Raw genomic sequence first — 15594 nt, 5'->3', positions numbered from 1 at the left:
GATTATTTCCAATGAAGACTTCAAACTAGTCAAATCCGACACCTTGTAATGTATGAGACCTGACTCGGTCTCAAAAAACATTCTTGGCCTGATGCAATACTCTCAGTCTCAGTACGTACTGTGCCTGTATCTATCGCGGCTTGAAACGCTTGTTTCAAGTTGCATCAGCCGAGCAGACTTTAAGCGACAGATCTGCTGGCGAATGAGCGTGAGAGTTGTCTGTGACTGACGGCTGGGCACGCCTATGAAATTAACCAACTGCGCACGCTTGTTCCGGGTTCGTGAGCCAATCAGACAGTTATGCGCTTATAGAGTCACGGTGAGATGAATTGGTTGGATAGAAGGCAGGACGCCCCGCCCCAGCTACGCTAATGATTGGTCCGGATTTTGAGCAAGGTCAGATACGCCCATAGACATCTCGCATATAGTCTGCTTCAAAGCAATCCATATTTCATCATCCGCTGGCGCTGAGGAGGAAAAGCAGCACGACAAGCTAGGGTGCCCGAAAGCAACGGTTAAAAGGCTATTTCTATAAAGAGTCGTGTGATTGGCTGGTTAGCGGTTTGTTGGTAAACAGCAGGCTGGCGAGTTAGCAACCGCTTTTGTGCTTTATTCGAATTGAAAGAGCCGAAGAGGCCGAGATGGAGTTTTAAGGCAATGATGCGGTAACTGCACGGCATCGGCATGCACCAGGCACAGAAAAGCGATTTGCGGGACTGCACCATCACAACTGCCAAGCAGTTGGGCTCTAATACCGTCCGCGGTATAGCCGTGAGCCAACCGATACCTCTCCTACTTGACAGGAGGAAGCTAACGTTAGCTAGTTAGCCTGTGGGCCCATTCACTTAGCTGTAACGTTACACTATTACCCTTCCTATTCTCATACCATCCTAAGATGAAACCTCAAGACGTCGTCGCTGTAAAATCCAGCTTGTGGATCTTCGGTTACGGCTCGTTGGTTTGGAAACCAGACTTCAAGTACAAGAGGAGCAAGGTCGGTTATATTAAGGGGTACAAGAGACGCTTCTGGCACGGGGATAACTTTCATCGTGGAGATGATGAAATGGTGAGTTTTCCATTTATAATTTTTTTTTTTTTTTTTATAAAGAACGCACAAGTAAATACCTGAACAGTTCTCCCATTGCAACTTATTGACTTTCGTGTTTCCATGACAGCCCGGAAGAGTGGTGACGCTCATCGAGGAGGATGACGTAAGTGCAACTTCCACTTTTTATAGGAACAACGCTATGAATAGACAACCGAGAAATACCCATGTGTAGCCATGACTGATTTCCGCAAAATACTAAATATATTCAATTGAATGACAGTTTCAGTCTCCGTTCACTTTCATTGTGTAGAAAATTTTTTTAATGAAATTAAACAAGTGACTGAGGCTGTCATTATACCCAAAATCTTTTAATTTTTCTGAAAGGAAGTAAATCGGTTTAGAACAATGACATTTTATGAACCCGATAAAAAAAAATGTTCGTTTCCCTCACTATATGTGACTAACCTTACGTTTTTGTACACAGGCGTGCACCTGGGGTGTTGCCTTCGAGGTGACTGGCTCTCAGGTCGAAGAGTCTCTCAAGTACCTGAACGTGAGGGAGGCGGTGAGAGGAGGATACCTGACCCGGGCCTTAGAGTTCTTTCCGCAGGGCACGAATCAGTCACCTGTCCAGGCTCTGGTTTATATCGCCACAGTTGACAACCCTATTTACCTGGGGCCTGCGAGCACGGAGGAAATCGCCGCTCAGATCGCTGTGTGCAAGGGGAAGTCGGGCCACAACATCGAGTACCTGCTTCGCCTGGCCGAGTTCATGAGAGTCAGCTGCCCTGATGTCGACGACCCTCACCTGTTCTCTATCGAGGCAGCTGTTCTCACCACCCTTAGACCCATATTGTTAGCATCTCAGAAACCTGTATCTTCTGTAAAACACTAAATATGTCACTGAGGCTATCAGCATCTAATCCAAACACCATTGAGGTCCTCCTAACATAAAGTTAACATTGCCGTCCTTGGGGTGTGATTGTGACTTAATGGCTGTGTTCAGATATTTTATTCTCTCTATTTACTGTACTACGGTAAAGGTACTGCATTAAGGGAACATGGTATTTTAGGCTGTTGTTATTTTGATTCTACAGTGCGACATCATGTATACTGTCAGTTTTCGTCATGTGCTCTTGACCCAAGTGTGTGGTGCTTTAATACAAATGCATGCTTGTGACAATGTATTGCCAAAGTTTGTCAAGTTCTAAAGCTGTTCGCCTTTTGTTTCAAATGTGTCTCAAAACACTTCCATTTTAATTTGCACTGAAGCAGAATACTGTTAAGCCATTATAAATGTTGTCTTTTTGCACATTAAACATTCAAAGAAACTGTATCCTTGTTGTCAAGTGGGTTTGGTGTGAAATGAAGTCGGTATGTTTGTTAAATGTGTAAGAAAGGTTTGAAGCTGAGAGCTCAGTGTTTTTGCTCTACCTATAGCTCAAGTAGACTTGCATTTTAAAAACCAAATAGTTTTGTAAGATTCAGCAGTAAATTGGTAACCTGTATGGGGGAAAAGATTTATCAAGAATCACATTATCCCACAGTGAAAAATTCAAATCATTGAATCAATGTTTATTTAGTTTTTTCTCCAAGTTAGTAAAAGGACCATTTGGGTTTTTTTCTTTAGGTATTTACACTGACCTATAAAAATAGACAAGCAACTGGGGTGGGAAATGGAGAACTTTGAAAGGGATGATACCCTTGAAATATTTACATACATAGAATATTTATCATCACAATTTAAAGACAAAATAAACGCAGAAATGGCCTTTCTCAAAAACCACAGCCATTTGTCACAGATGCAACAAAATGATGGACTTTTCATGTTATTTAAAAATAAAACGGCTTCGATACAATTTACAACTAGCACAGATCATCATAAATTACCAAGTTTTAACTTAAGCTATGTTACATTTCACATCCAAGTATTTTTAAGTCACGATCTGAGCAGTGACGTGTTTTTCGAGCAGCACTCACTTCAGATGTTTTTTCATTGCATTTACTACAAAAAACATTGATTTCTTTTATTCTTCCCAAGAGAAAATATATATTAGTATTTAAGCCAAAATCTTTGAATTTGCAGCAAATAAACATAGAAAGAGAAGGCCATTCGGTATTTAAACTGAACAAATGTCAACGGGTCTGTCCTACAAAAATAAGAGCAATCTTACAAAAGCAGTCTTATATGTTCATATGTGTTCAGGTAAAGACTTTGTTCAAGAGGGTGTTTAATAACCAACATCCCACCCTGTTCTCATTTCAACTCATCTCTGCTGATAATGATGCCGAACATCATGATGTGCCAGAAGATGAAGAAAACTCCTTTATTCGGCCATGCTGCCCTTTGCTTACGTGGTCATCAGAAAACAAAAAAGAGCCATTACTAGAATAACAAACCCTTGGTCTATTATCTGTACGAAGGATCAATGAGCTTAACTTCATATACTGAAGATATAATTCTCAATGACTCGTTTTTGCTTCTAGTGCACAACCTCCCATATTGCTCACCAGCCACTGAAATAGATGCTAAGCTGGGTGTGGGCATGGAGTTGGGTTTCACAGTGACAGTAGGGCTTGATAGCGGCTCGACATCATAAGCGTGAGAATCGTCAACCTGGGACTGAAAATGTACTGGCCATGCTACAATCAAAAAGCAATGGTTCACAAGCTGCTACCGCCCACTGTGGTTGCTTGGTACTTTGCTTCTTTTAGTGGGGTTGTGTTGGCTTTGTGAACTGCCATGTGCTGAAGTCTGTGAGTTGGTGGTCACAGCGCTTCCTTTAGCCTGGGGGGAGGAGGTGCCAGCTGGAACAAAGGCAGGTGTGGTTGAAGACCGAATGAGAGCCGGTTGTACGGAGCCAGTTGCTGGAATACCTGGAAGAGAGTCGGATAACAATGGATGAACTATTATAGGCCTTAGTTTTCACCAGCAGTTCTGCTAGTCAAAGTCAAATGTGTTACCTTTGGACTGTACACTGTATCCGTACGCAGCATAGGCCGCTGCTGAGGCCGCCGCCGCCCCTGCCATCGCTCCTGCCATGGCTGCAGCACTGCCTGTGCCGGACTTCCGGCCTCTTCCCTTCCTCACAGAACACTTGCCTGATCCTCCAGAGCCTTTGGGTCGTCCTCGACTCCGACCGGACCTCCCCCTGCCTGGACTGGAGATATCTTGCGAGGAGACACCTGAGAGAGAGTCATGTATGATGAAATTAGCTTCTTGTTGAAGGTCAGTAAGATCTTTTTTTTTTTTTTTTTTAAATCAATAATTTTATTCAGCAAGGATGCATTAAAAGTGCCAGTAAATACATTTATAATGTTACAAAAAAAATCTATTTCAAATAAAGAATTGTTGTTTTGAACTTTCTAATCCTCAAAAAATCCAGAAATAAACATATCAGTATCTACAAAAATATTAAGCAATATTATCAATAAGAAGAAATAATAATAAGAAATGTTTATTGAGCAGCAAGGATCATGTGACTGAACACTGCTGAAAACTCAGCTTTGCCATCAAAGGAATAAATTACTTATTAAAATATATAAAAATGGAAAACAGCGGTTTCAAATTGTAATAATATTTCATAATATTACTGTTTTTGCTGTATTTTTGCTCAAATAAATGCAGCCTTGGTGAGCATAAGTGACTTTTTTCAAAAACATTAAAAAAATCATATCGACCCCAAACTTTTGAAAAGTAGAGTATGCTCAAAATTAGATTTCATAGATCCACGATTATTTAATGGATTATGTACCAGGCAAACAACATCAACATGTTTCTTCTGAATCGTTGGAGTTTTTCATCTTCCACTAATCCTCAGTTTATTATAAGGTTGAATGCAGAAGATGTCTGAGCCACTGCGGCCTAGACTCACGCGAACCCTGTCTCCTTTACAGCCACAGTTCTGCTCGCATTTCAATCCCACAAACCTCTGCGCTCTCAGCCTAGACTGCAACACTGCCTATTAGCACTGCTCATCATTCGACAGGAAGGCAGCCAAATGTGTCCTAAATGTGGGGGATCCAGGGATTTGAGCAGTAAAGCAACAAGCCCCAACAAACATGTATGTGACCAGAAAAGTGAAAAGTGGTAACAAACGTAGTTAAAAAGCAGAATACATTCTGTTTTCCTGTTTCCCATTCTCGTTTACTAAGTTTGTGCGTGAAATCTGCATACAAACGTTTTCACAAACAAATAATGATTCTTCAATAACTTTTGTTCTAAAATGTATTCTAAGTTTATGAAAAATGTAGGAACAACTAAAACCACTCCTTCGCAAAAATCACACACACTTGGCGGCCTTGTAAACATGTTAAAGAAAATCAAGTTTTGAATGTTGTTTATATGTCTATGTGGTGTTTTTAATATGCTTTCAGACAATCCATGTGCAAATTCATTTTTTAAAAATATTTTCTCTTTAAAAATGCTGTGAACCAAAGAGAGAAAGCAACTTCCTTTTGTCTACTGCGACAAATACAAAAAGGGTGAGGTCTGAACTGTTGTGTGTGTGTGTGTGTGGGAATTTAAAAAAATAGCCTGGAACACCGGAGAGAGAATCTAACAGGAACGGGACTGCAGGATTTTGTAGGTGAAAGTAGGACAATGGGATGCAGACCGAACGGAAACGGGATAAAATCTTGGGGGAGCGGGACTGAAAAATCCATCCCTCGCTGACTTCTACTATTAGACATCAAGTGTGGATTCCCTGTCCTTTCCCAACTTCCGACAATGCATAATACTGTATGAAATTTTATGAATACTGTATGTGTAATATGACAAGGCTTGCTGTGATATACATGAGACCAATTCAAAACTGAGCAAGCCGAGGGTACCCACCATTCATGGTGTCGGACACAGAGCCGGCGATGGAGACGGGAGAGTTGGTGGCACGGGACTGAGGAGCGGAAGACATGGGTTCGTCCACAATTACCAGCATGTCGCTGCTACTCTCGTCTGCAGGAATGGAGCTGGGCTGGAGCTCACTGCTCAAGGAGATCTGCAGAGACACATAGTTCTGGGGGTGAGACAGGGACAGAGGGACAGCACCACGGAGGAGACAGCAGGACCAGAAGATGGACGAGGAGGAGGAAGAGCGCCATGAGATCAATGCAGCAAGCAAACGAGAGGATGTGTGTGGACAATGGCATAATAGCTCTATAGAAATCATCCATTCTTTGGGAAAGTTCTCACATGATTATTTTGTGGACTCATCACCTAAAGAATGTCATTACAGGATTGTACAATAATTTGACATCCTGACCTCTGCAATTCAACGCACATTATCAAGATCACACAGTTATTTTAAATCGAGTCCAGGAAGAGCACATGGGTCGAGTCTCATTGGTTCTTACCTCACTGAAGGGGCTGGGCATGGCTGAGTCCATGTCCACGCTGATGAATGAGTCTTCTCCATCCGCAGACAGATTGGAGTTGTCTGCTGAGGGGACATAAGGGATGACCACATTCACACCCTCCTTCTTCCTTTTAGTGTCGGGGTCATCCTCCTTTCTCTTCTTAAAATAAGAGGGATGCAGGGAGACAGGACAGTTGGACAAGAGTGGTTAGGGCATTTTCTGATTGATTTTTATTGAAATTTTGCATTATTTATATACTATTATAGTATAGTATAGTTTTCTTTGTATTTCATTTATCTTTAGTACTTCAACTCCAACTTATTTCAGTTAGTTGCTAAGGCAAGTTTTGATTTTAATAATTTTAGTTAATTAATAGTTAATTTTTTTTAATTAACAATAATACAATGATATAGTGCACAACTATATTCTTTACCACAAGAAAATCTTTTAGCAAAAATACAGTATTTATTATTATTGTTGAACACCACTGCAAAGGAGAAATCTATTCTAAAATCAATTCCTTGTGCCTCTATGAGGAAACTTACCCTTTCTGCATACTTATCCCTCTTCCTCTTCCGCTCTTTCACCTTACTGCACTCCTCCAGCTGCCGCTTCTCTTCCTGCCGAAAGCGCACTGCCCAGAAACACAACCGCACCATCCAATCAGAGGAGAGCAAGCAGCCAATCGATTCATTTATTATTACATTATTTAGATTACACATATTCTTTTATGATCATAACAGAGTGGTAACTCACACTTTTTCTCAAGCTCTTCATCATCCAGCAGCAAGCTGACCACCTCTTTGGGCTTCAGAGTGTCAGGTTTAAAATTTCCTCCTGATATTACCATCCTCTGAATCTGAAGTGCAGATCCCACAGCAGAGAGTGATTATTGAGACAGAGAATAAATAAATCAAAGAAGTAAGAGCAGAAAGAGGAGAAGACACGACTCTTGGAAACATATACTGACTGTAATGATGTGTTGATACAGATGTATCACTGTTTAGAGCACATATGTAATTACAGTATAATTAGTGGTAATTGCAGTTGAAACCATGGCCTAAATATTACTTTAACCCCCTTGTCACTGCAAAGACTCTTCTGAGGTTTGACATTTAGTTAAATATCGTTCTTGTAACTTGAACTGACAAATGTAAGCCGTCAGGGGAAAAAGGGGGTAATTTGTCTATCCATTGTGGAATTAGCTGAATTAAAAGGAAAATGTGATACATTATATTTTGTGTAATCTTCTGGGCCAAGGAAGGCAGTAGATACGGTGTACTAACCTCACTCTTTTCTTTGGCTCTCTGTAGGATGCGTTCCTCAATTGTCCCTTTGCAAATAAGCCGATAGACTGTGACTTGCTTGGTTTGTCCTAGTCTGTGGGCTCGATCCATGGCCTGCTGGTCAACTGTTGGGTTCCAGTCACTGTCGTAGAAGATCACCTGGAAAGAGAGGAAATGCATCACATTAAATGATCTCCACATACTGTATGAACTCAATCCGGTCACATCTGATCCACAGATGGCATTTTTTGTTCTTGCACACAAACTTCACATCGGTTTAAAAGCCTCAGATTGCACAACTTCACAGTTAATTCGCTGTCTTTCTCGCTGCATATTGTACACAAAACTGAAAAGCACTTTCTGGATCTGGCAAGCTCTTATCTGATTGGCCAACGCAACTTCAGGGAGTAAGAGCACACAGGGTTTTTTCCTCAGTCTGCTTGAAAACAAAATCATGTTTACAAAGTAAGAGGCTCATACAATGAGCATTGTTGAAATAATCACTGGATTTGACAAAGTTTGACAGGATAGTGACATCAACATTTTTTAATTTACCATTTTAGGTTTTAGCAATAGCTTTTTTGTCACGCCCTATTCATATTCATTTTACTCTTGACTAAAACGGCATCTGATTTTAGCTGACAAAAATTAAATTTTTGTTGACACGAGACGAGAGTCTAAAATTAAACCAAATATTCAAACATTTTATCTATTAATCTATTAATTCAAATATTGTCAACAAAAACATGTTAAAACATGAATGTACTACCTCGTACTATCAAAGAGCTTTAGTTTAATGGTGTTCATTTGCTAGAATAAAAAGTGTAAAAAAAAATGTTTTATCATTAATTCTGTCAAAGTAATTTAAGTTAATTTAATAAATGAATTATGTTTCATGCAATAAATTTCAAAACATTAATAATTTATGCATGGGTTTTAACAGTAAAAAAAAACAATAAAAATGAAATACTTTCCATTTAATGTTATAATAATACTCTTTCATTTCAGTAAAGTGACTATATAAATAGAAACTGCTGCGTTATTATTGATCTGTTTATTTAATTACTGTCTATTATTGCGGTTTCCACAATTTCCCACCCCTAAACAAAACAAACTGTGGTTGGTTGCTTTTCATGCTGACCATTTAGTCAAAGCTTCAAAGTGTTCATATTAAGGTCAATGAGTGCAGCGCTAAATGTCTTCAGTTTCATACTATATTAGGGGCCGTTCTCATGGCCTCTGGTGGGGGAAGGTGATCTGGTAATCATGATGTGCTGATGGGCTATGGCCTCACCGTGTCTGCAGCTGTCAGGTTGATCCCCAGGCCTCCGGCTCTGGTACTGAGGAGGAAGACAAAAATATCCGTCCTGCAAAGGGAGGGGAGACCAGAACAGTGAGAGAAAGCAAATAAAGCGGCGGCAGATCATGCTCTTTAAGGGGCCGCCCCAACCACCCAGGATTTACACAGAAAGACGTTTCAATATACAGCGCACTCCTCTAGAAAATAAAAACCAGAGCCCACTGCACCCATAGAGAGCTGAGCTAATGCAAACCAGACCCTGTGAGGAAGGGCGGGGAGAGAGAAAAGAGCGCAAAACCCTCTGCGTCTGACAGCACCACCAGGGATGAGGAATTTACGAATGGTGACATTTCGAAAAAACAAGCCCCAATTAGGTTTAAGAAGAGACGGGCGCTTACAGACGTGTGCGTCTCCTTTTCAATCCTGGCTGTCAGGCAACTGAAAACTCACCGGCTCTGGAAGTCAGCCACCATGTCCCGCCGCTCCGAAATCTTGGATGAACCATCCAGTCTCATGTAAGTATGCTTGCGGTACACCATGTACTCCTGCAGGACAGTTGAGAAACATTTCAAGTAGGAAAATGGAAAATTGTGCAGGGAAACGAGTCAACGATATGAACCTGGTGTGTCTATTTCACTTTAAGCCTCTCTTTAAACCTCTGGTTTTTTAATAACGTTCCCTTTAACACGCTGCCACAGACCCTCATTAACATTGGGCAGACTCTTTTCAGTGACTTTTCTCAGATGACCTCCCACTCTCCTACGCCACCCAGAGTGAAGTCTCGATTCCATTGGGTCTACGACTCAACTGGACGGCCTCCCAAAAGCACATCTGGACTGTATGAAACCAGCATTAGCACTCTCCTTGACATTAAACGTCTTTGATTAGGACTTTGTTCCAAACCGAAATAACATTAGATCACAAACACTAAGCTTCTCTGCAGCTGTAAGTAACAAATGGGACCATCTTAAACGGCATTATCCCGCTGAGAACACAACTCTAGGTTAGCAGAGTGTCAAACCTAACGTGATTTAGCCTGAGACTTAGGAACAATACCCGGAATACACTTGAACAGACCTCAAGTGGGAGCTGAGCTGTTGAACACATAACAAATTAGAAAACTTGACCAAAACACTCAAGGGGTCTGCTTGGAAAGACACACATTGCTATAGAATAAGGTTTTTCAAACTGGGATTCGGCGACCTGCAAGGGGGTGCTGGGTGGTCCACAGAATTTCTTTTTTTTTACAAAATGCTTATTTCGGGCTGTCAAAGTTAAACATGTTCAGTTCAGATATAAATTAAATGTTTAATCTAATGTTTTAAAACATTTTATTGAAATCTTATTGTAAAGTGTTACCCAATTATTTAATGATAACGTTAGAATAAAATATTCTCCATATTTTACAAAGTCCACACAAAGTGATGGTTAAAATAAAAAGAATTTTTCACGTCAGCTGAAAAGATTTTTCTTTTGAATTATGAGACGTTCACAGTGAGACCAGGAAGGTGCTTTAAAAAAAATAGGGTTAATTTAGATTTTTATGTTGACTTAAAGATAAAATATAAAGTGTACGACGCATCCCTGAAGTGCCAGCCTCATCAGCCCTGTGAAGTCCTCATCGACACTGATCCTCAACAAACTCGTCTCCATACCGGCGTGATGACTCTGACTTCCAACCAGATGGAACTGGATAATATTCTGAATGTTCTAATCCAATCTGACTTCTGACCTGTAATGCTGGCTGGATCATAATCATACACCGTTCGCTCGTTGGCCAGAGGAGAACTGGCCCCCCGACTGAGCCTGCATTCTCCCAAGGTTTTTTATTCTCCATTATGTCACCTTGATGGAGTTTTGGTTCCTTTCCGCTGTTGCCTTGGTTTTTGGCTTGCTTAGTTGGAGACATTTAAAATTCAACAATACTATTGATCTGCCTTACTTAAGGTGGACGATGACGCAATTTTCATCTAGAAACAAACTTTGTTGTATTATTTTCATGTTATCACTGTGAAGCTGCTTTGATACAATCTGTATTGTAAAAAGCGCTATATAAATAAAGGTGACTTGACTTGTAGCTTTGCATGCAATGCCAAAACTATTAGACAATTAAGAGCCCATGTTTTTCCATGCTTGACTTTTTCTATAGACAATCTACTTCACAAATAAAGGAAGTCTAGTCTACGTAATCAGACTTTAGTGAGACTGCCATGGAAAATGCTTAAGCCAAAACGAATTGGAAGGATATTCCTTTTGACTTGAGGTGTTTCTAGACTACGAGAGCTGTTGTTTAGGACTATAAGCGGCCTGTGTTGACAATGTTATTGGAGGCTTCTACATTTAGCTCTATGTTTGGCTTGCTGCTGAACATGTGGCAAACAACTGTGCGCCTTTGGAAAAAGTGATTGTTTCCTCCAGTTATCTTCTCTCAACCGCCTTTGTCCAGCTACAACAATATGGAGCTATTTAACAGCAAACACTCCTTTCACAATGCTTGATCAAATTTCAACATCTCTTCTTTTGTGAGATTAACACTCAAAAAACATTGAATATGTACACAAAAACAAGTACAGCATGACCTCAGAAATCTATAATCGGATCAGCAGACAGATTTCTGTGGACGTGAAGTTACGTAATGTTCACAGGCCACAGAGCTGTCAGTCACCGACTGTGAGAAGGTCCTGGAAGTACTCACCTCTAAAAGGTCTATCATGCGGGTCATCTGAGAGTAAATGAGAACTCGGTGGCCCTGAGACTTCAGTCGAGTCAGCAGCAGGTCTAGAGTGTGAAGCTTCCCGCTGTCTGTGATCAGAGACTCTTTGTCTGAAGAACAAAGCGGAGAAAAACATTTCAAAATCACTGAGAAACGGTAAATAATGTGTCAACTCACAAAGATCCAAACTGTATCCCACACTGTCGGAATGGAGCTGATTAGATGAATTAAAGGAATATAATGAATAAGCTTGTGGAGTGACAGCAATTTCCCCTCCCCGCTCAAAGCGTTCTGTAATCACTCCGTGTCAACTCCACTCCGGGTTTTCCATTTCCTGCTCCTCACTTACCGATGACAGAAATCCCACTCTCAGTAGCAAAATCTGTACCCAGTTACCGATCCACTGTGAAGTCCTTTAAATATGTTTGATTAATAATATCTTGGACATCCAAGAACAAAACATATTAAAAAAATAATAATACTTGAGAGAAAAAAATATTACGCTCAGGATTAAGTTATCGGAATGACCTTTCTCATATTTAAAAAATAAAATACTGCCTTATTCTGCTGTAAACATTAGTGATGCATGATATATTGTTACCAAATTGGTTACAGGCCAATATTAGACAATATTTTGTGTTCACTATATGTTAATCTTTAAAAAAACAAATCTCAAAATGAATTTCCATTTTTCATACTGTACATTATAATGTTGTAAAAAGTACAGAATTTTAATATTGGCCATAACATGAAAATAACTTTTGGTTTATTGATGTCAACTAGAATTTTAATATTGGTTATATGTTTAATGAAACTTTTTTTTTTTCCTCGTTTTAAATTATTTTCTGTAATTCACATCATCCTTATGAATCCACATTTCAGTTTTTAAATAATCAAATCTGCATCAGTTATGTAATACCTCAACACATGTGACTGACGTTCACAGACCAGAGAATCTAGTGGCAATGGGCTGTCAATGCTGTCACCCCAACAGTGCTTATAAAAGAGGAAGCTCAGGCTTCCCATTGTTGACTGGTGCAACCCTTGACCCTAAGGTCAGCTCATGGGGGGTAAGTTAAATGACCCTGCTGGTTATGGGCACTCAGAAAGTGATTATACACACAAAGTGAGCCGGCTGCCAGAGCAATCTAGAGATCCCCAGAGAGAGTTTGAGGCCTGCTGGCCGAGCCTTAGACAGTACAAAAAGCATGTCAAACACACGGTCAGCATGACCATGTTGCTATTACCACATCATGTCCATGCTAATGTGAACCATGGCTGAACCCTGACTCAACAACCCCATGACCCTGAAAGGGTCACATGTGTAACCTTTACAATGAGTGGAGGAGAAAGGCTCAAATTAGCTCATATACTCAAGAATCTCAGACTCACAAGATAATGACCACATGGATCTAATTTACTCCAACCAAGATGAACATTTGGTCTAAGGCAGGGGGTCTCAAACATCAGGCCCGTGGGCCATATTCAGCCCGAGAGATACTTTTAATTGACCCCTCAAAGTGCTACTCAAAACTAACAAACAAGCCTGCATGGTTATATTCATCAAAATAGTTGGGTTACATACAGCTACACTGAACTACATACATCGGAAAACTAGATAACATCTGACCAATTTGTTTGCAGAGAGGATGGTAATAATAAAGAAAAAGTAATGAAGAAAGAAATTCACAACCATCAGTTTCAAACAGAGCAGACATCTAAAATTCTCTTGAAAATGTTCAAAAACATTAAGGGTTAAAATGGGTCATCTTCAGTTTATTCATCTCTTGATCAAAAGCTTTTCTGAAGATTTTAACTGAAAATTAAAGCATTTCACTCGGTATATTAAATATAATTCAATAAACATTAAATTATTATTATTTAATGTAAACAAATTATATTCTAAATATCTACAATATTATAATTTATTATAATAGATTAGTTAAATATTTAAATAATTTAATTGGGCTATTTAACTAACGTTCAAAGGTTTGGGGATGGTAAGATTTATGATGTTTTTAAAAGAAGTAACTCAACTCATGGATAGATTTATTTCATTAAAAAAAAAATTTGGTGAAATATTAATGCAATTTAAAAACAATTGTTTTCTATTTTATAATTTTAAAATGTAATTTATTCCTGTGATTGTAAAGCTGAACTTTCAGCATCATTACTCTAGTTTTCAGTCACATTATCCTTCAGAAATCAGTATCATATGCTGATTTGCTGCTCAAGATCACAGTCGAAGCATCACAAGCCACTATAAAAAAAAAAATTGAAACATGATCCTTTGCAAATAGAAAGTTAAAAGAAAAAGCATTTTTTGCACCCTTGCTGAATATTGGTACTTAATAATGAAAGTATTAATTTCTTCTTTTTTTTCTGACCCCAAATTTACACAACTTAGATTTAGATTTACAGTGACTTGCAGCTGAGCGTGCACATTTAAACTAATAAAGATCTACTAGAACTTATTACACACTATAATGATTATACACTATACAACATAATGATTATACACTATACTACTTTTAGACCACTAAAGACTGCTTGAGTGATCATATTTCATTGCCTGCTGAAATACATGTACACGTTTAACAACCATATCCCACAGTGCTAACAGCAATGGTTTCTTTAGCAAAAAGCAGAGGTTTCAGGTTCCTGACTGAGAGAAGGACGGTTTCATGAAGAGAAGAGAGACTCTCATACGCTCTTCCCCATAAAGCTCTAATCTAATGGGTCTGGCGTCAGAGGAATGAGGCAACAAGCTGCCAGATCCCCCTTTATGAAGCCCCTGAACGACTGTGGGATGAAGATGGTGATCTAAGGGGATGATGTGACCCGTTGGTACCCACAACTCAACGAAACCGGCACCACAGAGTCTCCTCTGGTGTTTCCATTCCCTTCTTATCAAATCCCCCCACACGTCCTATTTCACAAGCCTGACGACTCTGCAATTACTCTGTTTTTTCAGTTAGACTTTACATGCTACTTCATCTAAAACATTTGGTGAGTCCTCCTTAGACATGCTTATCAAACGAAGCTAATCTCGTACAAAAAAAAAAACATTTTCAGAGGAAACTAACAAGGGCGACTTCATCATTTAGATTTCAAAATAACGGATGGATTGTGTTGGCATGAAAGTTCATTCGCTTCATGTACTTTCAGGATGATTTCCAACTCAACTGCAAACCAAGGGGAGCTCAATGTTACCAAGCATTGTACCATCTGATGTTACCATGGTTACCACTATCAATCCAACCCACCTGCTGGTGGCAACCCCAGGAGCCTCGGCTCTAATCCAATCCCTCCCGTCCAGAACTCAGGTCTGACCCGAGGGTGACCCAGTTTAAAAATCTGCCACAGAGCCCTGGACGAGCTCATTAACCCCGCTGCCTGCTTAATTGCCCTTCCGCTGTATGCTAATTTCATTAAAGCAATCTGAGCTTTAGGGACGTTTCTTCTGGCAAAGGGACAGTAGGTGAAAGCACAAGCACCAGGCTCTTATGACCTCTATGCTATAAGATTAGCTTTAGTGTTTACTGACGCCCTGTACAACCACTGGCCAACACCTAAACATGGGCACCGGGCCAAGGGGTAAAGTTGATGCTTAACACAAACCATATTTGTTTTTCCACTCTATGACACTTCACGAAACTTTGCTTAAGTGACAGTGATTAATGCACCTTAAAAACAGGGCAGAGTTGCAAAAATAAATGATGTATTCATGCTTTAGAAGGGCATGAGCCCAGATTTGAAGTGTGATATACTTCCAAATTAAGGGATAATTCACTCAGAGTAAACATTCTGTCATCATTTACTCACCCTCATGTTGTTTTAAACATGTTTGACTTTCTTTATGCTGTAGAAGATATTTTGAACAATGTTTCAA

General features: G+C 39.8%; 2 protein-coding genes across 7 annotated transcripts in view; one reads left to right on the top strand and one right to left on the bottom strand.

Moving 5' to 3' along the window:
• Positions 1-383: 383 nt before the first annotated feature.
• chac1 (ChaC, cation transport regulator homolog 1 (E. coli)) lies at positions 384-2384 on the top strand. Its single transcript, XM_079888604.1, has 3 exons — positions 384-1066; positions 1176-1211; positions 1533-2384. The coding sequence occupies exons 1-3, from the start codon at positions 896-898 to the stop codon at positions 1941-1943; spliced, it is 618 nt and encodes a 205-aa protein (XP_079744730.1). The 5' UTR covers positions 384-895; the 3' UTR covers positions 1944-2384.
• Positions 2385-2592: 208 nt separating this feature from the next.
• The window catches only part of ino80 (INO80 complex ATPase subunit), a 40864-nt gene continuing 27862 nt past the window's right edge, over positions 2593-15594 (bottom strand). For 4 of the 6 annotated variants that reach the window (XM_079888598.1, XM_079888600.1, XM_079888599.1 and 1 more), the window contains exons 28-37: positions 11685-11812; positions 9440-9534; positions 8984-9056; positions 7690-7848; positions 7160-7262; positions 6949-7037; positions 6401-6562; positions 5886-6045; positions 4013-4234; positions 2593-3925 (exon numbers count right to left, since the gene is read on the bottom strand). In XM_079888598.1, coding sequence (XP_079744724.1) covers positions 3723-3925; positions 4013-4234; positions 5886-6045; positions 6401-6562; positions 6949-7037; positions 7160-7262; positions 7690-7848; positions 8984-9056; positions 9440-9534; positions 11685-11812 — 1394 coding nt within the window. In that variant the 3' untranslated portion in view covers positions 2593-3722. The remainder of the gene's footprint in view (positions 3926-4012; positions 4235-5885; positions 6046-6400; positions 6563-6948; positions 7038-7159; positions 7263-7689; positions 7849-8983; positions 9057-9439; positions 9535-11684; positions 11813-15594) is intronic. The other 2 variants (XM_079888601.1, XM_079888603.1) reach the window with 1 other exon arrangement.

Source organism: Squalius cephalus (genome assembly GCF_949319135.1).
Source record: "Squalius cephalus genome assembly, chromosome: 12".
NCBI lineage: Eukaryota > Metazoa > Chordata > Actinopteri > Cypriniformes > Leuciscidae > Squalius > Squalius cephalus.
The sequence above is the reverse complement of the archived record's forward strand: the minus strand, read 5'-3'. Positions and strand labels throughout refer to the sequence as shown.